Source organism: Passer domesticus, chromosome 2, assembly GCF_036417665.1.
Source record: "Passer domesticus isolate bPasDom1 chromosome 2, bPasDom1.hap1, whole genome shotgun sequence".
Classification (NCBI taxonomy): domain Eukaryota; kingdom Metazoa; phylum Chordata; class Aves; order Passeriformes; family Passeridae; genus Passer; species Passer domesticus.
This window is the reverse complement of record NC_087475.1, coordinates 13,907,389-13,931,438: the sequence shown is the minus strand read 5'-3', so window position 1 is coordinate 13,931,438 and position 24,050 is coordinate 13,907,389. Positions and strand designations below refer to the sequence as shown.

The window sequence follows — 24,050 nt, the reverse complement described above, 5'->3', positions numbered from 1 at the left end:
GAGGACCAGGGGCATGTTCTGCTGCTGCTATTGTCATGCCACCAGGCCAGGGCTGGAAAACAGGCAGCTTCCTTGTGAGGTGCTTTCATCTAATGCAGTCCTTGTTTGGAACAAAACCAACTTTCAGTAATTTCCCTGGGGAAGCAGACTGATATCCATAAACCCAGGCTTTTTGGTAGCCTGGATGTGGAGGGAATGCTATGTTCCTAACCTGGGCTATGAAGGAGAGGAGGGGTGCTGCTCCACTGGCTGTCAGTCCTCCTAATGCCGTGTAAGGAAAATGAGGTGTTGATAATGTAACTGTGCTTGGTGACAACAGGTAAATGCTTGATAAATTATGTTAAAACATACGGTCTTGGCAGTTAACCTTAATCCTATTGTGGGATTCATTTATTGTCTGTACAGTGACCTGAAAATGCAAAGGACTGTATCATTGAGAAATGTTGACCTTGTTAGCTGAAAATTTTTAATTAATTTTGCTGAAAAAGGGTGGTGTGCATTTAATTGGAACTTTCACTCTTCCCACCTGACCTAGTATTAGCTTTTGAGAGAGGCAGGGGACAGGTAGGACTTGTAGATGAACTTATTCTATGCTTATATCCTGTTCATGAAGCAGCTGCAAGTGACTGCTGCTCTAGGGGCTCAGCTGAATGACTTTGTTTTCAAATTTCCAGAAAATGAAAGCTTCAGCTGCCAAAAGAACAAAACAAAGCACCTGGTTTACCACATGGTGTAGGACATTCCAGCACTTGTGAAGAGGGAGGGTTGGCTTTAAGCCATCTATATTCCAGTGTCATTAGTAACTGCTGCTAACTGTTGGATTGAATTACTGGCTGAGAAAGAGCAAGGGCTTTTAGAGTCTTCTCTGCAATTGAAAATAGTCACATGAAAAACTCCCATTACTGACAATTTTATAAGGAATAAGGATCTCACTCTATCAGTTGCATATTTATTGGCTCAAACCATTTGAGGCTCATTATGCGCATGTAGATAACTCGTTGTGGTTGTTTGAAAAGGTTCATTAGGGTCTTCAAGAATTCTGGCTTTATAAAAATCTAATTCATTATTTCTGCAATGAAAGAGTTAATGAAGGATCACTTGTGGCTTTTAATTTTCAGCTAATTAAAAAGAACGTCTGTTTTTGCCTTGACACTTGTCGTTAAAAGCGCCAAATATAGGAATTTTTTTTGTGTGTGAGTTGAAGGGTGAGGAGGAGGGGGAAAAGTTACATGTAAATCATTTAGCCATTAACCTAATGTGGTGGATTTATAAATCCTATTACTATAAGCCCTTTTCATTTCCACTGAGGCCTGACGTGTGCTTGATCCTGCTAATGTAAAATTCATTCTGTCTAAGTGATTACTGAAGTAAGACATTTTAGTCAATTTTAATCAGATTGTGTGATACTTGCTTGAACACCAACGTTAAGTAAGATATGGACACAGTTTGGCCATGTCTTAATTAGCCTTACAAATCAGACTAGGAATCAATCAGTGAGCCAAGTCTATGAACCTTTTGACACCTAATGCTTTCTGTGGGGGGAAAAACAATCTATGCTGAGGGCTGAAAATACAGGGCTTGGAAGCAAGATTAAGATTGTAATTTGGTGTTCTTGCTTTATGGTGTGCTTGGCAGTCCCTCACAGTGTGCAAGTCCTTTGCGGCGCAGCCCTCATCGGTGTTTCGGAGTTGAGGCCAGTGGGGTGCTTCCCACAGCCCATCATAAATTCCTGTCTCCGCAGCAGGAGCAGCAATTGGAGTATTTTTCTGAAGCTGCTTCTGCACCAAGATACATCTGTTATTTTGGTGGGGGAAGGGGAGGGGATGCGAGGGACAGCTTATCCTAAAATGTAACCTCCTCCATCCAGGTGTTCACTGGGGACTAGTGACTTGGATAGTGGGATATCTGTGCTTCTTGGAATTAGCTGGCTCTGTTTTCCCTATAGGGAAGCATTACTATGGAAGATCTACCTTCAAATATTGCTCACTGTTGAGATCAGAGGTGGTTTTTGTGAAATGTCATCCTTTGATACAAGTAAAGACTTTGCTGTTTTTCCTGAATCATTGCTTTTTCAGTAGGCTGACATGAGCCTCAAACTGATTTGCAGTCCATGTTAGTTGACCCAGTTTTTGAAGACTCATTACCAGCCAATATTTTTTTCTGTTCTAATCTTGTAGAATTTCTGTATTGGTAACAACTTTTTTGGCTTTTTCTTTGAATATATGGACCATTTCCTTTTATTACCAAGATACTTGAAAAACTTGTCATATCCTTGAAGGATCCTGTAGAAGTCTGTGGTCTTTTTTCCCCCCCTGCCTTCTTCTTTTGCTTATTGTGTCTTCTGCAGCACGGTGGAAAGCCTTAGGAGAAAAAGGTGCTTGAAGTATATGGAAATTAAAATGTTTAGTACCAGAGACAGCTGATGTTCTCCCAAAGTAGGCGACATCTTTTGCAGAAGTCCCAGCTGCACATGGTGTTGTGTCATTGCTGAGAATTCTGTAACCTGGTGAAAGACAGGTCCATTGTAAATCACCAACTTAGCCTGGAGATTTTGCTTTGTCATTGTTGAAAAATTACCTGCACAATGATTTTGTTTTAAGGCTTGAAAATTCAACCACCAGCAGTGTTGGCAAACCGTTTTCAGAATCACTCTAAAAGTCTGTGTGATACAGACTTTGTAAGTTGCTTTTATTTCTCAGGTTCCAGGTAATTTAAATATCTTTTCTCCTCTATCTAACCTGTTAAATTACCTCTCTCTGTTAGGGTGAGCATACCTCATTTAGTCAGATGTTACTTAACTGATGATAGGACTGCAAGCACATGTGGAAGAAAGTGGGGAACGTGTTTTCTGCTTGATCTGAATGCCTCTTTGTCTTCTGTTTTCCTTTCCTACGGTTACTGTTGGTCTGCCAGGTGTGCCTTTTTGAATGAAAATGAGAAACTTCTTTAGTGTAGATCTCTTACTGTGGTTGGGATGAAGCTCTTTTGAAAAGCTTCGAAATTAGATGTTAATTACCTTTCTCTTCTGCTGGATAATCTTCTGTACTTTAACCAAATAAGGATAATCTTCTATACTTTAATCAAATAAATATTCAAATACTTTGAATTTGCCATATTTCAGCTTTTTGACAGTTTCTTATGTGATGGATTGTAGAAGAGCAAGTGCTCATGAAAAGGCAGAACTTAAATAGAAAGAAAATCATAGCAGTTCAGGTGAATGGGATAGTTGATACATTATATTAAGTAGAATTAGTCTGAACAACTACACAGTGATGGCCAGGAAGAGAGCTGTCAAGGTTCACATCAGTCTTTTAAGATGGTAGATGCCAATATCATAAGGTTTTTATAAGCCTGAGAAGGATGCAGTGAAGTCCATTCTAGATCACATTTTAGGGTAAGATTTTGATTAATCTCAGTCAAATTGCAGTTGGTTCTTGACTTTGAATATTAAATATCTTCCTATAATTGTATGTATACATATGGTCAAAATAAATGTGCAGGTTCATAAACATAAGGTGCATCTGGGGTACTGGGTCTCAGAAATGAACATGACCTGCAGAAGAGAACAGGCATCTCTTATCAGCCATGTTTCATGTATATTTCCTGAAAAAATGCTTTAAAGACGCATGTTTCACAGCTTATCAAGACTTACCCAAATTAGCATTACCTATTTCAGAAAGCATCAATTTCTCTACAATGTCTTGGAGGTTGGTGGGCAGGTATGTTTTCTTGTTTGTTTGTTTTTTTAATCCAACAAAGTTAATATATTTTTAATATGTAAAAAGTTCAATATTCTTGATTTTTTTTCTCTTTTTTTTTTTAATAAGCACTCAGTATTCTTCAGTCCTCTCAAGGGAATATCAGTGGGCTTTCTTCTTGGCATTTACATCATTTTAATAATAGATTTTTTGTGTGTGTCTGTGTTTGTTTGGTCTGGTTTCCTTTGCTGACTGAGGCACATAGGAAGATCCATCTGAACATCAGGAAATACTTTTTTCCAGTGAGGGTGACTGAGACCTGTCACAGCTTGCCCAGAGAACGTGTGGAGTCTCCCTCACTGGAGATAGTCAGAGGTGTCTGGACATGGCCCTGGACAATCCAGCTCTAGGTGGCCCTGCCTGAGCTGGGGAGCTGGACCAGATGACCTCCAGAGGTCCCTTCCAACTGCAGCCAGCCTGTGGTTTTTTTTTTCCCTAATTAAAACCAGGCCATAAAATACCGGCAAATTCTTACAGGGATTTTTATTCCTAGAGCATATCCCTATATTTGCTTGTGTTTTAGGGATTTGTTTGTTTGTTTGTTTGTTATTTTAGGCACCTGTAGTTATCTAAGGGCATTAAAAAGGAGCTTAGCAACATTTGTGTCTGTAATAGCAGTGGATGAAATCAAGCCACTGTCCACCAGTGCTTGTGGTTGGATTATTATGTTGGCACTAAAACTCAGAGCCCTGCAGGTCTCATTTCAGATATAATTCTAATGAGGATATTGAATGACTGGTGTGACAATAATGTTAATCAGTACTGGTGCCTTCTACTTTAACTGAAAAGTGATAGCAAGAGAGAGCTTTGAAAGAAGGTTTCCTTGGCATATGAGTGAAAGCTGAGTTTTTTATTAACAATTCAAACTCCTGTAATAAGTAGTAGGAAAGCTTATTAGCTATGTTTTTAGATTAAACAAAACCTTTAGGTTGTGATGTTCTTTCTTTTAACAGAATTTGTGGGATGAGGAATTTAAATGAAAATTTCTAAAGTCGAAGATTGATTGAGTTGAAGTATGTAGCACGAAATCAATCCTGTCAAATTGTAGGGAAATAAGTGAGACATTTATAAACATTGTTAATGTTTTAGAAATCTAGTTTTGTGCAAATGTATTTTGAATTCTTTACAAATGAGATAACAGTAGGTCTAAATGACAAATTAAAGATTTAAAAAATAATCAGCATGCCTCTCTTGTAGTAATGGATTTATGGAGGTAGCATGCTTAACTTGCATTTGTAATTAAGGTTTTTGCATCATTAGAATAGAAATGTATTCCTGTTGAGCAGTATCTTTTTATGTGATTTATGTGGATTGAATGAGTGGCAAAACTCCACTACTTTAATCTGTTATGTGACTAAAAGTCAGTATTTGGATTGGATTCCTAGAGGGTCATGCTGAAAGGTTAAATACATTTATCTGTTTTCTTAGTCTTCAAATTTCCATATTCTTTATGAGTAACAAACAAATCCATGTCCTGTGGGATTATACAATGACAGCTTAGCAACTTGGCTTCATTAGTAATGAAGCCATACTGCTGTTCATTTCAAACCTCTAAATACTGGAATGGGTGGGCTGTACGTGGTGTGCTTAACAACAGACTAACACATAAAAGAAACTTCTGAAATGATAATTTCTTTGCACAAGTTCATAGTCCTGAAAAATGTAACTGTGTGCATTGATAAGCCACTAACCTCGTTCCTTTTTTAAAAACAGCATGTTTTTAAGTGTCCTGGGCTATGTGACAGACTACAAAAGGTATTCAAAGTGCCCTGTGCTACAGTTATAGGTAATTGACCAAGTCACCACTAGCTGCTGAAATCCTAAAGGTTCATAATAAGGTGGTCCATTTCAGGAATTTGCTTTTACACGAAGCTCATGTTTTCTCAGTTGGAGTACTCCCAAAATTGTCATGGAACATATTTCTGTTTCTGCAGGAGCTCTCTCACATCATACATGGCTCCATCCTTAGCTCTTAGGTGATGATGATATATGTGGTGTGGTGAATGTCTGTGGATAGGCAATAGCTTCCAATGACATGGACCCTTTTATTCCCGTACATCTTTACAGGAAAAATCTGGAAGGTGAAGTTCCCCAACCCACTCTACAGTTCCTATTCCTGACTTAGAGTTGCAAGCCCTATTTAGCAGGCAATTTAGGATTGTTAACTAGTAATTTTCTTTTGTAGTTAGTTTAAAAATAGTTAAAAAGCTTAAATGAGTTTTTTTAAAAAATGTTATTTCTACATTATACATCTTACAATTGTTTGGTTGGTTAGTAGATTTTATTTCTGACATGCCTGGTAAATGCTTACTTTTTCCTAGGAGAGTCTTACATATCCTGACGAGCTCTGTCTTGGGCTTTGGTTCGTTGTTGGTTTTCTTGTCAGACATATCTAGGGAATTTGGGAAGCTCATTTTTAAGAGATAATCTAAAAAGACTGTGTCTGGCTCTGACAGACTGTCAGGAACTCTTTCCATCTGTATCCAATCCAGCTTCATCAAGTGCTGTAAAGAAGTTGCATGGAACAAATCAGAACTATGACTGAGACTTTGTACTGTTAACCATGCCTGTTCCTCATTGTATTTTCAAATCTTTGGAGCAATCACTAGGTCCTGCCTTAAGCAGAAAATGTTGCATGTGCCATGTAGAGCTGAAACTGTTTCATGGAATCACAGAATATGCTGAGTTGGAAGGGATCCATTGGGATCATTGAGTCCCACTCCTGGCCCTGCACAGGACACCCCAAGAGTCACACCCTGTGCTTGAGAGCATTGTTCAGACACCTCTTGAGCTCTGTCAGGCTGGTGCTCTGATCGCTTCCCTGAGCAGCCCAACCACCCTCTGGGTGAAAAACATTTTCCTGATATCCAACCTAAAGGCCCCTGACTGAGCTTCAGGCCGTTCCCTTCACTGGTCACAGAGTGAAGGAATCAGTGCCTGCCCTCCCTCTTCCCCTGATGAGGAAGTTGTAACTGCAGTGAAGTTTCCCCTCAGTCTCCTTCAGGCTGAACAGACCAAGGGACCTCAGTGGCTCCTCAAGTTTTTTTGTCCCTGTGGCACCACCTAAAAAGGCTTTTCCTATACTGCTAAAAGAGGTGAGAAATCTGCACACAGGGCTATGTCTGAAGGCTTGGAGGAAGTATCCCAAGGCCTGGCTTTATGGGACTGAAGATTTAGATGCAATGTAAGACAGAGTGGCAGGGAGTGGTGTTCCAGGCTAACAGCAGAGAGGAGGAAAGTCCTTAGGCATTTGTAAAATAGCCTGTATAAGTAACATAATGTGGAAACATATCAGAATAATTTTTATTATTACTCTGAGGGTAAATGAAAAATTAAACTGGAGCTGTTTTTTTTTTTTTTTAAGTACAGTTGTGAACCCTCTAGGCATTCATACACTTGATCTCTCATCTTTTGCATTTGAATAGCTTGGGTGGAACCTTGAACATCCCAGTATAGTTGGAAAGCTGAAAGTACAGGAACTTCTTCTTGAGTCATTGAGGCTCCTTATCTGAAGGAGATTATTTTGAAGTCTTTCGGAATGGTCCTTTTCTTCAGAGCAGAGAGATGACCTAGAAAGTGCAAGAGCTTTGTCTGTAACACTGTGCTGGGGGCACTCCCTTATTCACGTGGATATGCTTGAAGAGGCCCCCTTGCTGTTGGTTACATGGTCCTTCCTGCTCACATATCCCACCCTTTGCTTGCCAGCATGAACATGCACTCCTGCCCCTCTCAGTGCTGGTTCAAACTCTCCTGCCAGCCTGGGAAGCCTGTTGGCATGGATAATTTTGCCCCATTTAGGCAAATGGATCCTTCCTTGTCCAAGCAATTCTTGGTGCTGACACCAGCTGCAACCATGGAGGATGAATAAGTATTGTTTAACTTGATAAAAACACCTGTCGTGTTGTCTAAATATATCTAATTTAATGAAACAAAATTATATGCTTTATGGAAATCCTGCATGACATTTAAGAAATTAGTTAAGAGAACTTCCTTTGGAGGCTAATTAGAGGCTAAAATACTTTTCTGAATTTGCATAAATGTTGCTTTGATAGACAATCACTTAGTCAAAATGAAAGAACAGTTTTAAAGCAGTTCAAACCACTTATAAAGATTTTTTGATGGACACAACATCCACAAACAATCTATTCATTACCAAGGCTACCATGTCCTCTTATCTCCTATGAGGAGATCTGTCAGGATCATTTTCAGTGTATATTACCTGTATCTAGTCAGAGATTGCCTTGTTCTGTTTAGTGTAGCTATTTCAAAATGCTGTTGGTTCTTGGAGAAAAAGGTTGTATTGTTCAGTAGAAGGCCTTTTTCTTTTAGGAATACTCATCAGGTAGTGCAAGTGTGTTCGGCATCTGTTTTTCTCTTTAGCGCTTGCTTGTCTTCTCCCAGGCCTTCTTTTTCCTCCAAGCACACAAGTTGTGGTTATTACTTAAAAGATGCTGACCAGGAGAACCTTAGAAAAGTTTTAATTCTAGCTTTTTTTCTTTTTATTAAAAAAACCACCCCATAAACAAAGAGGAGGAGGATTTGATTGTCAGGGAGTTTGTCATCATCTCAGGTAATGCACTGAGTTTATCTACTGCTTAAAAATGTTTAGTCTTTGGAGTATTAGTTTTATTTCTTTTTCAGTTTCATAGGCATGTTTGAAATGTTTTTGAAATGAGTGATGTTTTTGAAAAACCATTTTCTCCACTGATTCTGAGACATACTCCCTGATTTCTCCAGGGCTTTTAGTTATATGGCTATGAGAGTAACTTCTCTTGGACATGGGATAGTACTTCCATTTCTGTCACTTTGAGATTGAGAGATGTACTTTTATATTTGAAAGATAACTTCTAACACTGCAGTTTTAAACCTGATGTGGACGATAGTATGGTTATTATTCCCTACTCTGGAATAGATATTGCTGTTATTCAGATGAAAATTTCTATGCTCTGGTTTTAAACCTTGACTGGATTTTAACTTGCCTGACTAAAAGGAAACCTTCGTTTATTGATAATGAATTTCAATTATTTATTGTTCTTGTAATTTTATTTTTTCTAGTGAAAAATTAATTATATTTTGCTGAATGTGTTAAACCTCTTCAGTTTGGGAATCAAAGCAAAGATTTCCTGTCTAAATATTTGTTCATTCCACTGAAACAAATGCTGTTGTTTTCTCTAAGGAGAATGCATATGCATTTAAATATTGAATAACTTAACACATGTTTTGGTATTAATAGGAAATAATAAATGATGCTTGTCATATTATTTCTTAATTAGGAGGGTTTTTACTTGTGGTTTGTGATACAGTTAGCTTTTGATACAGTTGCAGTCATTAGGTAGAGCTACCTTTGCATCTTGTAATTCAAGTACAAAATGTTCGTCAAGCACAAATTTATTTAATGCTTTGGAATAAGAAAAAAAATCATAAAGTTAATGAGCCAAGATTTGTACCACATTCTTTGTGGTTTTAGATGCTGTTGATCTTGTTTCTTCATTGAGTGAAACAGGGATCCTTGCTCCTTCATTTTAGGTGTTCAGTTTTGAACGAGTTAGAAAGAAAATAACAGCATGGGTGAGCTGAGCCCTGGTGCTTCTCTAGGAACTGTCCCCGTGTTTGGTTTCTTGGGAGGGTTAGGAGATGCCCAGGCTGTACCAACATTTTTCACAGCTAGTTATCACATGGACATTGTATTCCTGCTGCTTCTGGGAACACAGAATATTTCTGGGAAGTGGGTCAGAGCCAGGTCAGTTACCTTCTATGCACTCAAGTGTTCAGCTTTATTGTTGAGTCCTCCATTTCTCTGTTTCTGGGACTGTAAAATAATTTCTAACGCAGAAGTTTTTTGATTTGTTTTTGTTTGTGGCTTTTTAGTTTTGTTCAGTGCTTTTAAGAATATGTTTAATTGTTCTTTCTTTTATCCTAATACCAAAATAGCCCTTTCCAAAATAGGCAAAATTTGCATTAGTATAGCGTGGTTTGTAATATACTGTGTAGAAAAATCAGTAGTTTCACAATTTAATAAGAAAACAATTCTGGTTCTCCCATCCTCTTCAGAGGAGTTCACCACGAATACTTGAAATAGAAGTACTGTAGAATTTTAAGGATATAATTGTTTCTGGCATCAAGGGAACATTGTCTTCAAATTCTAATTTGATTTGCATCATCATCCGTATTTTACTGTAATCTTTGCATTTTTTGTCAAAAATGTGCCAAAGGTACACAAAGGTAATTTTTTTTGTATTCAGCACATTTCTGTTGCCTTTTTTGTGTTTTCTGTTGTTTGTGAAGCAAGATTGTACCTTTTTTTGGCATGCAAACGTGTGTCACTGGATCTTTGTGTACACTGATTCAGCCCTTGGAACCACTCTCCCTAAGGTTTTGGTGCTCCATCCAGTACTGCTGTTATATACAGAAGCTGTGAAAATTGTATTACTGTCTGTCAGCTTTGCTGGGTGGAGTATGAACGGTTAATTTCAGCATTTCTGAAGAAAAAAACAAAATCAAAACAAGACAGAAGGGAAAAGTTTGGCAGTTTGGGGTGTATTTCTCATGCTGTTAATGTTTCAGAGGAGTGTACATTTTGGAGAAATGTAACTTTGGATGTAGTGTCTAAGTACAGCAAATACTCTGTAAAAGCTCTTTGAAACAAACAAACTTATTAACTACTTGAATCTGATCCCTCAAACTTTTCTAAATCAAGTCCATTGTCTGATAAAAAGACTATTGAAGACTACTGAAGAATTGCTGTTCTTCATTCTCTGTGGCAAATAAGGCCTTCATCTTTCTTTCACTTATGCTTAGGGCATATGTGCCTTTTTGTCCAGCAATAGAAACCTTTTCTGAAAATCCTCCTTAGTAAAATCTTTCTGCAGCATCCTGTGACTGTGGTTTATCAGTGCTGGTCTGCTTAAGACAAAATCCTAGCAAAGTTAATGAATAGGTTACAAAAATACAGAGGTTCAGAAATACTTAGAGTAGCGAGTGGTGTTACTGGAACACAGTTTTTCTATCTCATTTATTCCTCTGTCCCATGGGAAGGAATAGCTAATTCAAATTACTAAAGCAGGTGACAGAATTATTTTCTTACTACATAATTGCAGAAGTGAATAAATGAAGTGGAAAAATATATCAGGTCTACTCTAGATAAGTGTAGATGGTTTTCAAAAGTACAGTTTTTTACAGGGCCTTAAGGCTGCTTGTTTTTCTCCTTGTGCAGAGTGAATGCACAAGGAGTGGTGTGGGTAGGGTTTGTTTGTTTGTTTGGGGTTTTTTTAATGTATGCTTCTCTGGTACAGTGTTTTTATAGTGATTGTGCTCATTCTTTTTGGTCGGCTCTTAAGTCTTTCCTTCTGTTCTTCACATGTGTGACGCCAGGATTCTGCAGAAAATGTGTGTTCACAGGAGAAGTCTTTGCATCAGCATATTAGTTTTGTATGCTCTCATTGGTTTTTAACTCTTGTACCTTAGCTTGTGTCCACAGAGGCATCCTCTCATCAGAAGGTACTCTTCAGAGTTTTTTAAATAAGGGATCTTCAAAAATACTTGATGTAATAAATAATAATAAAGCTGTTCTTTGTATATTTGTAATTTTAATAATTCCCTGTCTTAAATCACGACCTCATTTAATTAAGTAATTAATGAGTTGGGGTAGGATTAGAGCAGGGAATTTTGCAGTTTGGTGAGGGCTTGTCTGCAATGATCTTTAAGTTTATATTGACTTGCAGTTCATGGGTGAGAGAATGTGTGTTGCTAGTTTTGCTTTTAGAGAAAAAAAGTTAAAAGAGTTTCACAGATGTTCACTGTACTGAGAAGTTCACAGGTTTTTAGAAGTATATGTTTGCTGAGGGGAGGGGGGCATGGCTGTACAGATGGGTTGCCAGGCAATTAATTCTTCCTACTTGGAATAGGAGACAATCCAGCTCTCATAAGCAGTGCAGCATTATTTGCAAAAGGAAACTACCCAATACAATTTTTCCTATTCTCTTCTTTCTTCTGTCTTCCCACCTTCCTTCCTCTGCTGTGCATTTCTGAGAAACTGCTCAGGATTGATATGATAGCAGAGCTGTCATTCTCTTTAACAAAAAAAAAAAGTCACTTTTATTCTAGGTATTTTAATAGAGTCCCATTAAGGATGTATTGCTGACTGAAATATTGGCATGAAGGGCTCTCACTGAGCTGAGCCCAGGAATTAAGAAGTCAGGAAATGGGCTGCTGCATTGCTAAAGAACCTTGTGTGACACAGTATCTCCTGATTGGGGGGATCATTACTGCTATTATGACTCGACTTGCGTAGGAATTTTAAATTTCATCTGAATGTCAGTAATAACCCTCTTAGCAAATTATCCTGAATAAAATCACGAAGGCATTTTATATAATAGGTGTTGAATTACTGGATAGATTTGCTAATTAAATACTCTTTGTTCTGCTGCAGTTGACATTACAGGGTAAGATCTTGAACAATTATTCTCAACAGCTGTACTTTGTTAAGGGAAAAATTAACTACAAAGTTTATTTTTTTTTCTACACTTGAAATTGGCAGATTTTTGAAATGTGCTTGAAAAAATTCCATCATCCAGTTGGTAATGAGAGGATAAATATGCAGGTGTTGCTGTGAAATCAGATAACTACTGACTGCCTTATTAATGAATTTAGCAATACTTTATAACCTTCTGTTTTGTAGCTGTTGGCACTTAGAAGTGATCTCCTGTCAGAACGGGTGGCACTAGCATATGCCAGTCACTTGTTGAAGCCAACTTGTCTGTGACCCTCTTGCTGTGATTACCTACACCCACTGCTGTCCCCAGGGACAATTGAGAAGTGGTTTGTGCACAGCCAGACAATTTTTTAGTAGGGGTTATTCCTTTTTAAAAAAGAATAAAGTTATCTTTCTCATTATTAATGAGAAGAGAGTGAAGTAGAAAATGCCAAGTGAAAATTGATAGACCTTCCTTTCTTTTCAGTATAAACTCTTCATTTTGGTGTAATTTTTCAATTTTGTTTCAGGGACTCCTGTTTGCTTTTGGAGTACTAAGGGAGAGGTATAACCTTTCTCTGTAGGAGTTAGCTAATATGTGAGAGGAAGGGTTGTGGTGTGGGGAATATGTTGGAATTTTGACTACTTTATATGAAATTTGATATCATGTACCAATGATATGTCTTTAGAATAATTTCAAAACTCCATAGAAAGGTGGTGGGGTTGGATGTCTGAATCACTCACAAGGAAATGAATAGGAGTGGAATACCTTCTTTTTGAGCTTCCAATTAAAATGGAATTGTGTGTGTCTGATTCCAGAGACAGGGACAGCCTAGCAGGAATCTGCAGTTGAGGCTCACCATTTTCCTGTCCTATAAAGAAGACTGAGGACAGCTGAGCTTTCTGCAGTTTTGGCCTTCAGCAGAGTTCAGGCATCACATTGTTTGAGTGCCTGGTTTGCAGCACCAGTGAATGGTCTTTAAATCAACTGGATGTTTTGAACTTGACCCAGAGAGTGTAAATCCATAGATATCCCTATGTGCTTGGGGAATAACCCTGATAAGGACATGTGTTGTGAGTTCAGCTGTGTCAAAATTACATCATAGTTTGGAATTGAACCTAGCTTCAAGTGGGGAATACAGCTTTCAGTGCACAATTCCAGACAAAAAAAAAAAAAAAAAAAAAAAAAAAAAAAAAAAAAAAAAATCATACTTTCACTGTGGTTATGTAATGGTTCTGAAATACTGAAGAAACTTGCCATAGCTGTTAAAGGAACAACAGTGTTGTCATGCTGTTTGTGTGCTGTTGTGTAGAGGTGGAGATTTCACCTGTTTCAGAATTCCTTGCTGTTATAGCATAGTCAGCATCACAATAGTCAAGACTCTTGGCTTCATTATAGACTCCTTGGCCTTATGAAAGTAATGAGATTTAATAAGTAATTAGAACATGATCTTATTCCCACTGGTAATGGACAGCTCTTGCCTGTTTGTCCCTTTTCCTCATCCCTGTTGATTTCTACTGCCCAGCTCCCTGCCATAGGCTTCTTGACTACAAGTCTTGATTCTTCCTTTTGGCAAATGTGGCCAAGGAGTATTGCAATTTAATATGTGAAAAGTAGTGAAGGTGAGACTTGGTTACTTAATTTGATGTAAGCTATTCCTAGTGTGTTGCCCAACTATCTTTCGAGTTCCAGATTGTTTGGGTTTACTTAACAAACTCTGATCTATCATTGCTGTAACATGTGGTTCAGATTAATCCTCAAGAAAATTTAAAGTATAAATATATATGACTAGCAGGATTGGTTGAAGAAAAACTAAGGTTTCTGCTGAGTGGCAATGGAAAGAACTGACACCAGGGAAGTGGAATCTGGAGCTGGGTGCCAGAGCACCAGGATGTTGATAAGAAGGAAATGGGGGGTACAGTGGAACTGTGGCCAAGGGACTGAAGGAATGGATCAGATGTTGGTTCTCATGCAGCTGTGCAGAATTCACCAAGCTCTTCCTGCTGTTGCAACTACCATTTTTTTCATTGAGCTCGTTTGATTGTCCCTTTTCTGTGCTACAGCTGTAACTGTGGCTTCAGGTGAGGTGCTCTCCCCACCCTCTGCTGCGCTGAGCACTGTTAGAGATGGAAGCAGCAGCCTGCTCATGTGAGGTCTCTTTAGCTATTTCTCAGGTTCAAAGAGGTTCAGAGCATTTGGAGAACTTAAGATGCATTCTTGGTTGAGAAACAATCCTGGTTACACCCCTTGACCCGAGATCTGTGTCTTTATCCCAGTTCCTTGTTCCAGTTCTGGTTTCCATAAGGAGTTTGCTTTTTGATGACCCATTTTGAGATCATTACAAGGGTAATCAACCTTTTGACTAAGTCTTCGTAAGTGAGCACCATCCAGGCTGGACTGAATGAGACAGGATGTTTTTGGGAAGAAATTCAATGACATCAAGAAATAAGATGATTGGATATGAAGGCGACAACTGACCTAAATTACTAAAAGAGACTTAATGCTGGCACTTGCTGATTAGGTTGTATTTAAGCCATTTGATTCAGTGTTCTTTTTTTTCCTAAGGTAGAATGTGTGCATGCACATGCAATTTTGAGATTTGTTTTAATCTTGTTTTAGGGGAGTTAATAATAGCATTAATACAAGGTCAAATGAGAATTTACTCATGTAATAGGAGTATTGAGGTGACTGTGTGTTGCCAGGAGAGAGGTGGTTTGCTTTGTTTTGAAAGGTGAGAGCATTTGGAGTTAGCAACCTAATGGATATGTTTGCCTGTGTTAGCCTGTAATTATATCATACACTAATCTTTGGTTATTTTTTTTTATTTCAGATTTTGATGCATACCAAGGAGATGGTGCAGAAGGTAATGCTGAGCATTTTCATTAAACAACAACACTTAAAGAGCACACCTGGTGAAAATTTTTTTATTCTAGGAGAACTGTAACCCAAACAGACCTGAAATCACTTCTTAGGATGCCTAGTTTACAGATGTAATCCTTCCTGATGGATTATAGCTTTTTTCTTTTCCTACCACAGATATGATCTGGACCCTGCTTGAAGCCTATGTGGGACTGTTTCAAGCAAATTAGCAACAGTGCTAATTAGAGTTTACTCATAAACCTGTTACACCATGTGTTCTAGTGGTTTATTATGGTTTATTTTTTGGCATCCTTTAAACTCTGTCATGGGGTGGTTTTTCAACTCTGTGGAGTTTAACATGGACATAGCCATGTTGCAGTTTTTACAGCTGCATTGATTTTCCACCACTGAAAATGTCAGGTTTTCTTTTTTTTTTTCAAAATTAATATTATGCAATTATATGCATCTGCCAATTTTTGTTGTTGTTGTGACATTTACTGGTGTTGGCAATTTTTCTTTTTACCTTTTTTCTTGCTATGCTTTTCATATGCACCTCAGGCTTTTTCATGTTCCTCCGTTTGTCTAGAATTTGCTCCATTATCCAGAGTATTATGGAAGTATGGCTGGTGTTTGAATACAGTTTTCTCCATGCAGGGCATTTAAATTGTTACAAGAATCAGAAGTGATGTGAGGGCAGAGTGTCAGTCAAAGAGAAGGGGCTCAGTAAATGTTTGTATCCATCTCTGAGTATAATTGTTCATAGTTCAGTCTGGAAAGAGAAAACTTGTGGGTCATAGTAGCTAGATCCTTCTCCAAAAGGAGCATTCCCTGAAAGATCTGCTGCCCAGGGGAGGACAAACATAGGTGGTTGGATTAGCAGAAGTCAAAAGATGGGAGAGGGAAGATGGAAATATGCAGGCATCTGCATAACCTGAAAGAGTGAAGAAGAGCAGCCTAGTCTGGGTAGTGCTGTGGTATTCTCATTTCAGTGCTGTCATTCACTAGCCAGTGCTTTCACAGATCTGTTTGAAATGGAGAATCTAAGTATTTTTATTCCATTTTTTTTGCCCAGTAGTATTGTGATGGCTGCAAATGGGATGGGATACCTGACTGTGGTATTACCTGTCAAACACTTTGGCTAACTGCCTTGTCTGAATTTCCCCAGCATTCTTGTGGAAGTGATTTTCTTGTGTCTTAGCAGTCCAAAGCTATTTCTGATCAGAGTTTCTGCTGTTTCCCAACATCAGACTTGTTCACTGACTTATTTTTCTAGTATTCATTTAGTAAAATGTTGCCTGTTTATATTAGGTACACAACTGGACAGTGGTCTTTTTAACATATCAGTGGCTAAAGTTTCTCTATTCTCTTTAAATTTAAATAGGTTTTAATGAAATGTACAGATCTATCAGTAAAAATTTGTTTTGTTTTCTTGCTAGTATACTTTTTAGTGTTTAAGGGATAGTGTATAGGTAATGATATTTTTGAACCTTGAAAGTTATGTGGGACTTGTAGAAGTTGAAGTGGTTATTTTTTGTTTTTCAAAGCAATTTTTTTTTGTTTAGATGAACCTTGAAGTGATTTATGGAGACACAGATTCCATTATGATAAACACTAATAGCACCAGTTTGGATGAGGTCTTCAAGCTGGGGAATAAGGTAAGGAACTTTTTCTTTTGAAGATTCCCTACATAGGTCTCTGTTGTTCCTCTGAGCAGAGCAGATGGTGTTAAGAGAGGATTCTGTGGCACAAGCAGAGAATATGCCATAAGAGAGAACTTGACAATGTGTGGAACCTATGAAGTAGTAAAAACTAAGCTGTACCTGCTCTTTTTCAGGTGTAGCTATTCTGTGCATTTTTAAGTGATTAAATGAACCATTTCATTGCATAACAAGCTTTTGTTTTTTTACTAATTCTAAGGTAGCAGAAGAGTATCTCAATATTTGGTAAACCAAAGTGTAAGGTACAATTTCTCCTCCAAGTTAATTTCATTTACAACATGAACAATTCTGATTTTTTTTTTAATGAATGATGTATCTCAGTTTAGTTTTGTATAGTTTAGTTTGTATAGTTAATGGTAAGTTCAAGTATTAATTTTCATGGTATACCAGCTACCGAAGAGATCTGATTGCAATTGATGATGTGGAAGTTCTGTGGCTCTCTGAAATTGTGGAAGAAAAGTGAGAAATATTTTAGAACTTTCTAAAGAAAGGATGTAAGAGAAGCTGTTTTTGAAAGATGGAAGAAAATGTGATGAAAATGCGAGCTATGGAAACTCTAAAAAAGCTAAAGAAAGCATAGATGTATTCAGTATAGTATTAAACAGAAGTAATTTAATTTTAGGGCAGGGAGTGATTCCAGGGGTTTTTTAGCATACTTCTACCTTCATGCTAGTGGGAACATTTAGAAGTAGATGCATTCAGGAGCAGAAAATGGGATAATCACTTGATATCATAACTGAGTAGCAGGAGGGCTGCTGGCATGGTAGAAAGCAGTCTTTCTTTTCTGTTTGCCACATGCAAGATTATATATAATTTCTATTGTATATACAACAGTGTGTAAGAAAGTTTAATCTTACTCCAGTTGTGTGTGTGGTTTCATTCTGGTTTATTTTTTGTCCCTGTGCTCCCATTTGATGGCTAAACATTACAGAGGATAGTTAAATAATAATAACTTTTATGAAATCTGACAGGATAAGCATAATAGGTTAAATACTTCTGAATTAGAGTCAGATTTTCTGAGAGAATAGGTATGTGTTTGAACTTGTCAGCTGCTTAATGAGAGTAAAATCTTAAGCTTTTTTAATCCATTGTACTTCTGTATTTAATTGAACAAAAAAGGACAGTAAGATATGTTTTGATTAAAATCATGTACAACATATAAAAAGTGAATAAACTTATCTTTGTAAACCAGCACAATCAAACCTAGCATCAAAATTGCAGATGTTGTGGCTTTCAATATCCTTTCTGTGGCAGAAAAAAGTGATTCATATCTCTCTCATTTCACGTTTCTTGTTTGTTTGTTTGTTTATTCCTCAAGAAAGTGACAGTTGTTTTTTTTTTTTTTTGCAAACACTTTGATCATTTACATATTCCTTGTTTTGAGTAATTCCTATTAAAAAAATCAGGATAAGGAATTGTCTGTTTTGATGAGGAACACTCTCAAGAAATGTCTCTGCTCCACTGCATAATAATTTCTTTCCCAAAGTTTTGTGTTCAGAGGTGAGGAATATTTACACTGCTTTCACTGTACTTTTGCTTTAATGTAGTCTGTATGGGCAGGCACAGAGGTTTAATGCAATTAATTACAGTGAGAGCAGTTAGTGAGTGTCTGAATTTGTTAGTTAGTGAGTGTACCCCTCTTCTGATGTAAAGTGTGAATTTATGAATTGTTTTCAGCAGTGAAGCATTCTTCCAAGAGATTAATTTTGGTTTTCTGTTGGAGAAAATTCTCTTACGTGCCTTCTGAATTCCCCCATGTAATGTGTGTGTTCTCTCCCACCCTTAACCTTCCAATATTTATATCCATGCCCTTTTCAGTCATTACTTAGCAGAAGTTTTTCTCATTTTCTGTCTGTCCTTGTGAATCAGATTTGTCAGTACATTCAGTACTGAACTGTTACTGGGTTTTGAGCACTTGGTTAGTATGCTGTAAAAAAGAAAAAATGAAAATTAAAATTGCAGAACAATGTTTAGAGGAATTTTTGACTGTTTTAAGAAAGAAAATATGAGCCTTGTAGCAAAATGGTTTTTGCCTCTTGATGCCCTTCAAAACTTAGAAATATACAGGGGACATCAAAGTAATGGTAGTTTCTGCAATAAGAAGTACAGAGATCCAAGAGAGAAAAACTAAGTACACACAGATATGTATACACATAAATGAAAAGTTTTAAGGGAGATTTTGGTTAAAATGGTAATCTGAGTTCGAAGCTAGATAGGAAACCAGTGAGATTTTATGCTGAAGGTTCTGATCTTGATGGAGTTTCTAGATACCCTGTATCTGATACATCTGTGTCTAGATGGCAAAAGAACTTGAATTCATATCCAACTTCAGTGAGACATGAGAAAAGGATAGTGCATAGTGGTGGTAAAAGTATAAGTAGGAGTGAATATGGATAGTGAAAATCAACAGGGAAAGCTGTAGAGGAAAAGAAGGAAAGAGTAGAACATGAACACAGAACAGGACACCTGACATATGCAGATACTCTGTTGAAGAACATAAAGTAAAAACATATGAGAGAAGAAAAAAGCAAGGGAAAACTTTCAGCCAAGCCAGTACGTGGGTAATGTGTACTGGAACCAAAGTCTGTTGTTGAAGGTTCATGCTGTTTTGGCCTGTTGCACTTCTGTTCCCTTAGAATAGAGGTAAGATGTACTTGGTACTGTATTAAGACAATATATCAGTGCCATTTAAAATTTTTGTATATGGATTAAACATATCCTGTGTGTAGAAAAACCTCACCTTTTCCTCTCAAGGAAATCAGGCTATGGAAAAGGTAGATATATTGTGGGGAAGGATAAAAGAAACTTGCCTGATTTTCCTGAACACACAGAGCTCTGGTCTACAGTCGTAGTTTTTCTCCCCTCTCTGGTTTAGGATGAAAGTGGGAAGAAAGAAAGGTGCCATTGTAATAATAGCTTTGCCATTTCTGTAAGGCTATTTGCCTTTTCTGTCTAAGTGACCATCTCTTGTCTTTGCCTAGTAAGTAGATCCCTGCTGTGAAATCCTTTGCTTGCTTAATTCATGTGAGAGGTTAGATGGAATAGCTGTTCTAGTAAAATGACCTGGAGCCAGTTATCTCCAAGGTCACTTCAATCTCATGTTTATCTGCCTTTCTTAATTTTATTAAGGAGTTGGATGTACCAAGCTGTAGATACTGAAAAAGTCAATGGGTGGGTGAACTTTAATTTTAGTAGTAGCTCGTAGTTATTAGTGTGTAATGAATTAATGATATCTGACCAGTCTTTCAAATGTGTATGCAAATACACAGTGTGTAGTGTAACTTGTTTTAAAACTCAAGCACAATTGAATTTGTCCATTGTTAAATTGTTGCATTTGTTGTTAATGTTGATGCATTTGCAGATCAAAAGTGAAGTGAACAAGCTGTACAAATTGTTGGAAATAGATATTGATGGAATTTTTAAGTCCTTGCTGTTGTTAAAGAAGAAGAAGTATGCTGCTCTGAGTGTGGAACCAACAGGAGATGGGAAATATGTAACTAAACAAGAGCTAAAAGGGCTGGATATAGTCCGGAGAGACTGGTGTGATCTTGCTAAACAGACTGGAAAGTAAGTTTCTTTGTGGCATTGGATTCTTTGCTCTGTTAGAAACAGTAAACATTTGTACTTACTTTCCTAAACATTTGATACTGTGTTTCCTGAAGATCACAGCTGGTAACTAACATGAGTGTTAGGACTTGGCTGATTTTTGGAGGAGATGTAAACTTTACCTTCTTCCATTGGTAACAGGTAACTGTGCAAGACCAAATGTCTCTGAATTTCACTCTCTGGTTTTGCATCTGCTGTGGAAGCTGTGCTTTTGGGTTGTCAGTGTTAGAAATGTTATTTAATAAACCAGAGCTGAAGTCTTGTGAAGATGGTAGATGCTGTCAGCATTTGGAGTTGTAGATTCTAGGCTGGATGTTTTATTTCCTAAAGAAGCTGGTGCTCAGCACTTTCAGCACCCTCTAAAAAAATTGAAAGTGCACTGGGTGCAGCCTGAGGAGGTGGTCCCTTTCCTCAAGACTGCTTCTCTTTCCTTTTGCCATGAGACTTCATTGTGATGGATAGTGGATTGACTGTTTATTAATTGTCATTACACAGGGCATTTTAATGCTTTAATTCAGTAGAAGTAACACATTTAGCATCATAGAAAATTAGAGAGAGTGGAGAGGTGGTCATCTGGGTGCTGACTCATTGTATAATGCCTCTTGAAAACTTAAACAGCTCATGGTCCAAATGTATCCAAAAATGAATATTTCTCACATCTGTAAAAATACACCACACACTTGCTTACTGTTCTTAAGACTTGCATTTTCTAAGAAAAGATGCATCATAATAGAAGCAAATTTTTCCAAGTTAGGAATGTATTAGTAATTAAAGCTATACAAATGTTGGAGAGTGTTCTTTAGTGACTAACTCTTCTGCAGCTGGCAGATCTTCCAACCACATTTTGCAGCAATAGGCAAGACTTTGCTTACTTGATATGTTCTCTTCTCCCCCGTCTTAAGATACCTGCTGTGGAATAATAAATGGAAAAATGATATAGCAGAAGAAAATAGAAAGTTGCACTCACCCATTCGAAATCATTATTTAGCATTAGAACTATTTGCAATAATTTGCTTTTAGTAAAATAAGTAAATAAATAAAACACAACATAAAATATACTGGGAAATTTCTATAAATTTTTCATCAGACTTCATCCTTGGGCTCTTTAATGTCTAGAGAAAATCTAGGAGAAGAGGAGATTGTGTCTGTTGTAATGGTTTTGCACGTGCCAAGCTTTTCTTAATTTTTGTACTGTTTTTGCAGCTATGTAATTGGTCAGATTCTTTCTGATCAGCCTCGAGACATAATTGTGGAAAATATTCAAAGGCGACTTATAGAAATTGGAGAAAATGTGGTCAGTGGTCAGATCCCAGCAAATCAGTTTGAAATAAACAAGGTAAGTGATCTTGCAGCTCTTTTCTGTCTCAGAAAAACTTTACTGTTCCTGAATATATTGACTGCTGACAAAAATACTTTTAATCCTTATGATGCTGTGAAATAGCAGGAGTTTTATTAGGTACTGAATAGTTCTGGACATCCTACAGTTTGTGGGGGAAAAAGTCCTACTGAGGTGGAGGCTCCAGAATAACACCTTTGTGTCTTGTCCCATCCTGCTGCTTACCAGGCTCACTCTGCACTTTGAGAATGATCTGATGTTTTCAGAAGTTCTCTCCTAAGCTGTTACTTTATATTTCAGGCTTGAAATGCATAAAATGAAGAATGCAATGGAAATTAATCAAATACTCTGTTTTCTAGAAAACTCTAATAATATTTCCCTAGAAGGATCTGTATAAAAAAGCTAATAATAATTTTGAGACCTCATTCAAGACTTTTGTGCAACAAGAAGTAAAATACTCTGCTTTGTTTATGGCAGTTTGAGCAGCAGTGTTGTGGTTTTGGGGTTTTTTTTGGGAATCCTCAATGACAAAAACTCTGTTTTTAGCTTCAGAGACTCCCCTTTCCTGTTGGGGGCAGTTTAACACCAGTGAATTGGTGGTAAAGGGGTATTACATGCCCCTCTTATGCTTCTAATAGAAGACATCTATCAACAGTCCATCCAAAGTCTGTTTCTTTTGCCAGCTGGACATCTGTCTGCTCTGTAAGACTGTGTTAATCAGTTAAGAAATGCGTTCAGGTTGTCATATGAGTGTAGAGAAATCTGAATTTTATGGTTGACTCAAAAAAAGAATGTTCTGATGCACATCTTCTAACAGCACTTAGTGTCCCTGTTAAAGATATATATAGCAAAATGTTCACTTTAAATTCCTAAAGTTCCTGTGTTTTACTACTGCAGAAAAAAAAAAGTATTTAACTGTTAAGTCAAGCATAGAAGTAGTTTCTAAGAATTGGGATGACAGTAAATATGTAAATATAGCATTTTATTTTGTTTAAAGGAAAAAGTCATTGTGGAATCTCAGTAGTATGAGATACACAGAAATATTTAAATTCAGTTGTACCCTCTTGCTGCAGAGCTTGTTAGATACCCTTAACTACACAATATTCAAATTTACTGTATGACCTTAATGGAAGAGGAATAAGAGGGTAATCTCTGGCTCTATTTTTGTATTTTGCATAATATTGTCATCTCTAATTTAGTTTAATTTTAAAACAATTACATTATGATCATAACGCTAATGCATTTTTCAGATAGTAATTGTAAAAATGTCCTTTTGTTTTATTAATAATAACAATTATAAAAATTGAAAGAGTGGTATCTAGGGCTTAACATATGGCAAATAAGTTTATTACAGTTTTTTTATCTTACTTTGTGTTTCAGGTGAACTTGTGCATAGTAGAAGGATGAAGATAGCTGCTATGTAATCTTGTCTTTTAAAGTTCTGAGTTCTCCATCACTGAAGTAATAGATTTTTCTCATAGTTATGTTTCTGTTTTCCCCTTTGATATTTTAGGCATTGACAAAAGATCCCCAGGATTATCCTGACAAAAAAGCCTTGCCACATGTTCATGTGGCCATGTGGATAAACTCTCATGGAGGCCGAAAGGTGAAGGCAGGAGACACAGTGTCATATATCATTTGTCAGGTAAAAATGTCTTTCTTTATAGCAAATGCTAGGTATTGTTTTGAGGTACAGCAAAAAACACCCAGCTCAGCTCCTGGGAAAATATATTCTGGCATTTCTTTTTGGTGAGGTAGACTTATATTTTAAAATAGTTGGTTTTCTGTATTAAATTTGGTTTTATAGAGCATTATGATCAGCTCAGCAACTGTTTCCATATAGTGACTGGTAAAATCTCCCTGAATTAATTTAATTTTGGAACTAGAACTTACTTTAAAGAAAAAGCCTAGTCTTCATTTTAAGCAGAAGGAAATTCTGGTGGTGAAGAGCCTTTCATTCGTGGAAAGATAATTGTTGTTGTTGTTGGTTAAATACTGTCATTGTTTTTTCCAGTATCACCTTTGTCTGTTCAATGCATCGTCATTCGATCTGGTGGTACCTCTGATGTATAGACTGGGAAATTTGAGCCACTTTCTGGTTTCAGGTGTTTATCCTATAAATACTTACCCCTGTTTCACAAATATGTACTCTACTTTGGTTCTGTTAATTTTAAAAAAAGTGTGGATTGAGTTAGACAGACCGAGGGATCTTTTAGGCCAAGCTGATGAACTTGACAATGTGACTATTTCAGCTCCTTCATTATTATCAAACCAAAATGTACTGTATTTGACTTAATTGAGA

The 24,050-nt window shown here is 37.1% G+C and overlaps 1 protein-coding gene across 1 annotated transcript in view; it reads left to right on the top strand.

The window, feature by feature from the left end:
• POLA1 (DNA polymerase alpha 1, catalytic subunit) overlaps positions 1 to 24,050 on the top strand; it is a 183,477-nt gene that overhangs the window by 50,420 nt on the left and 109,007 nt on the right. The window contains 5 exon segments of the mRNA XM_064407423.1: positions 15,060 to 15,092; positions 16,651 to 16,743; positions 20,168 to 20,373; positions 21,616 to 21,748; positions 23,262 to 23,393. Of these exon segments, the coding sequence (XP_064263493.1) occupies positions 15,060 to 15,092; positions 16,651 to 16,743; positions 20,168 to 20,373; positions 21,616 to 21,748; positions 23,262 to 23,393 (597 nt within the window).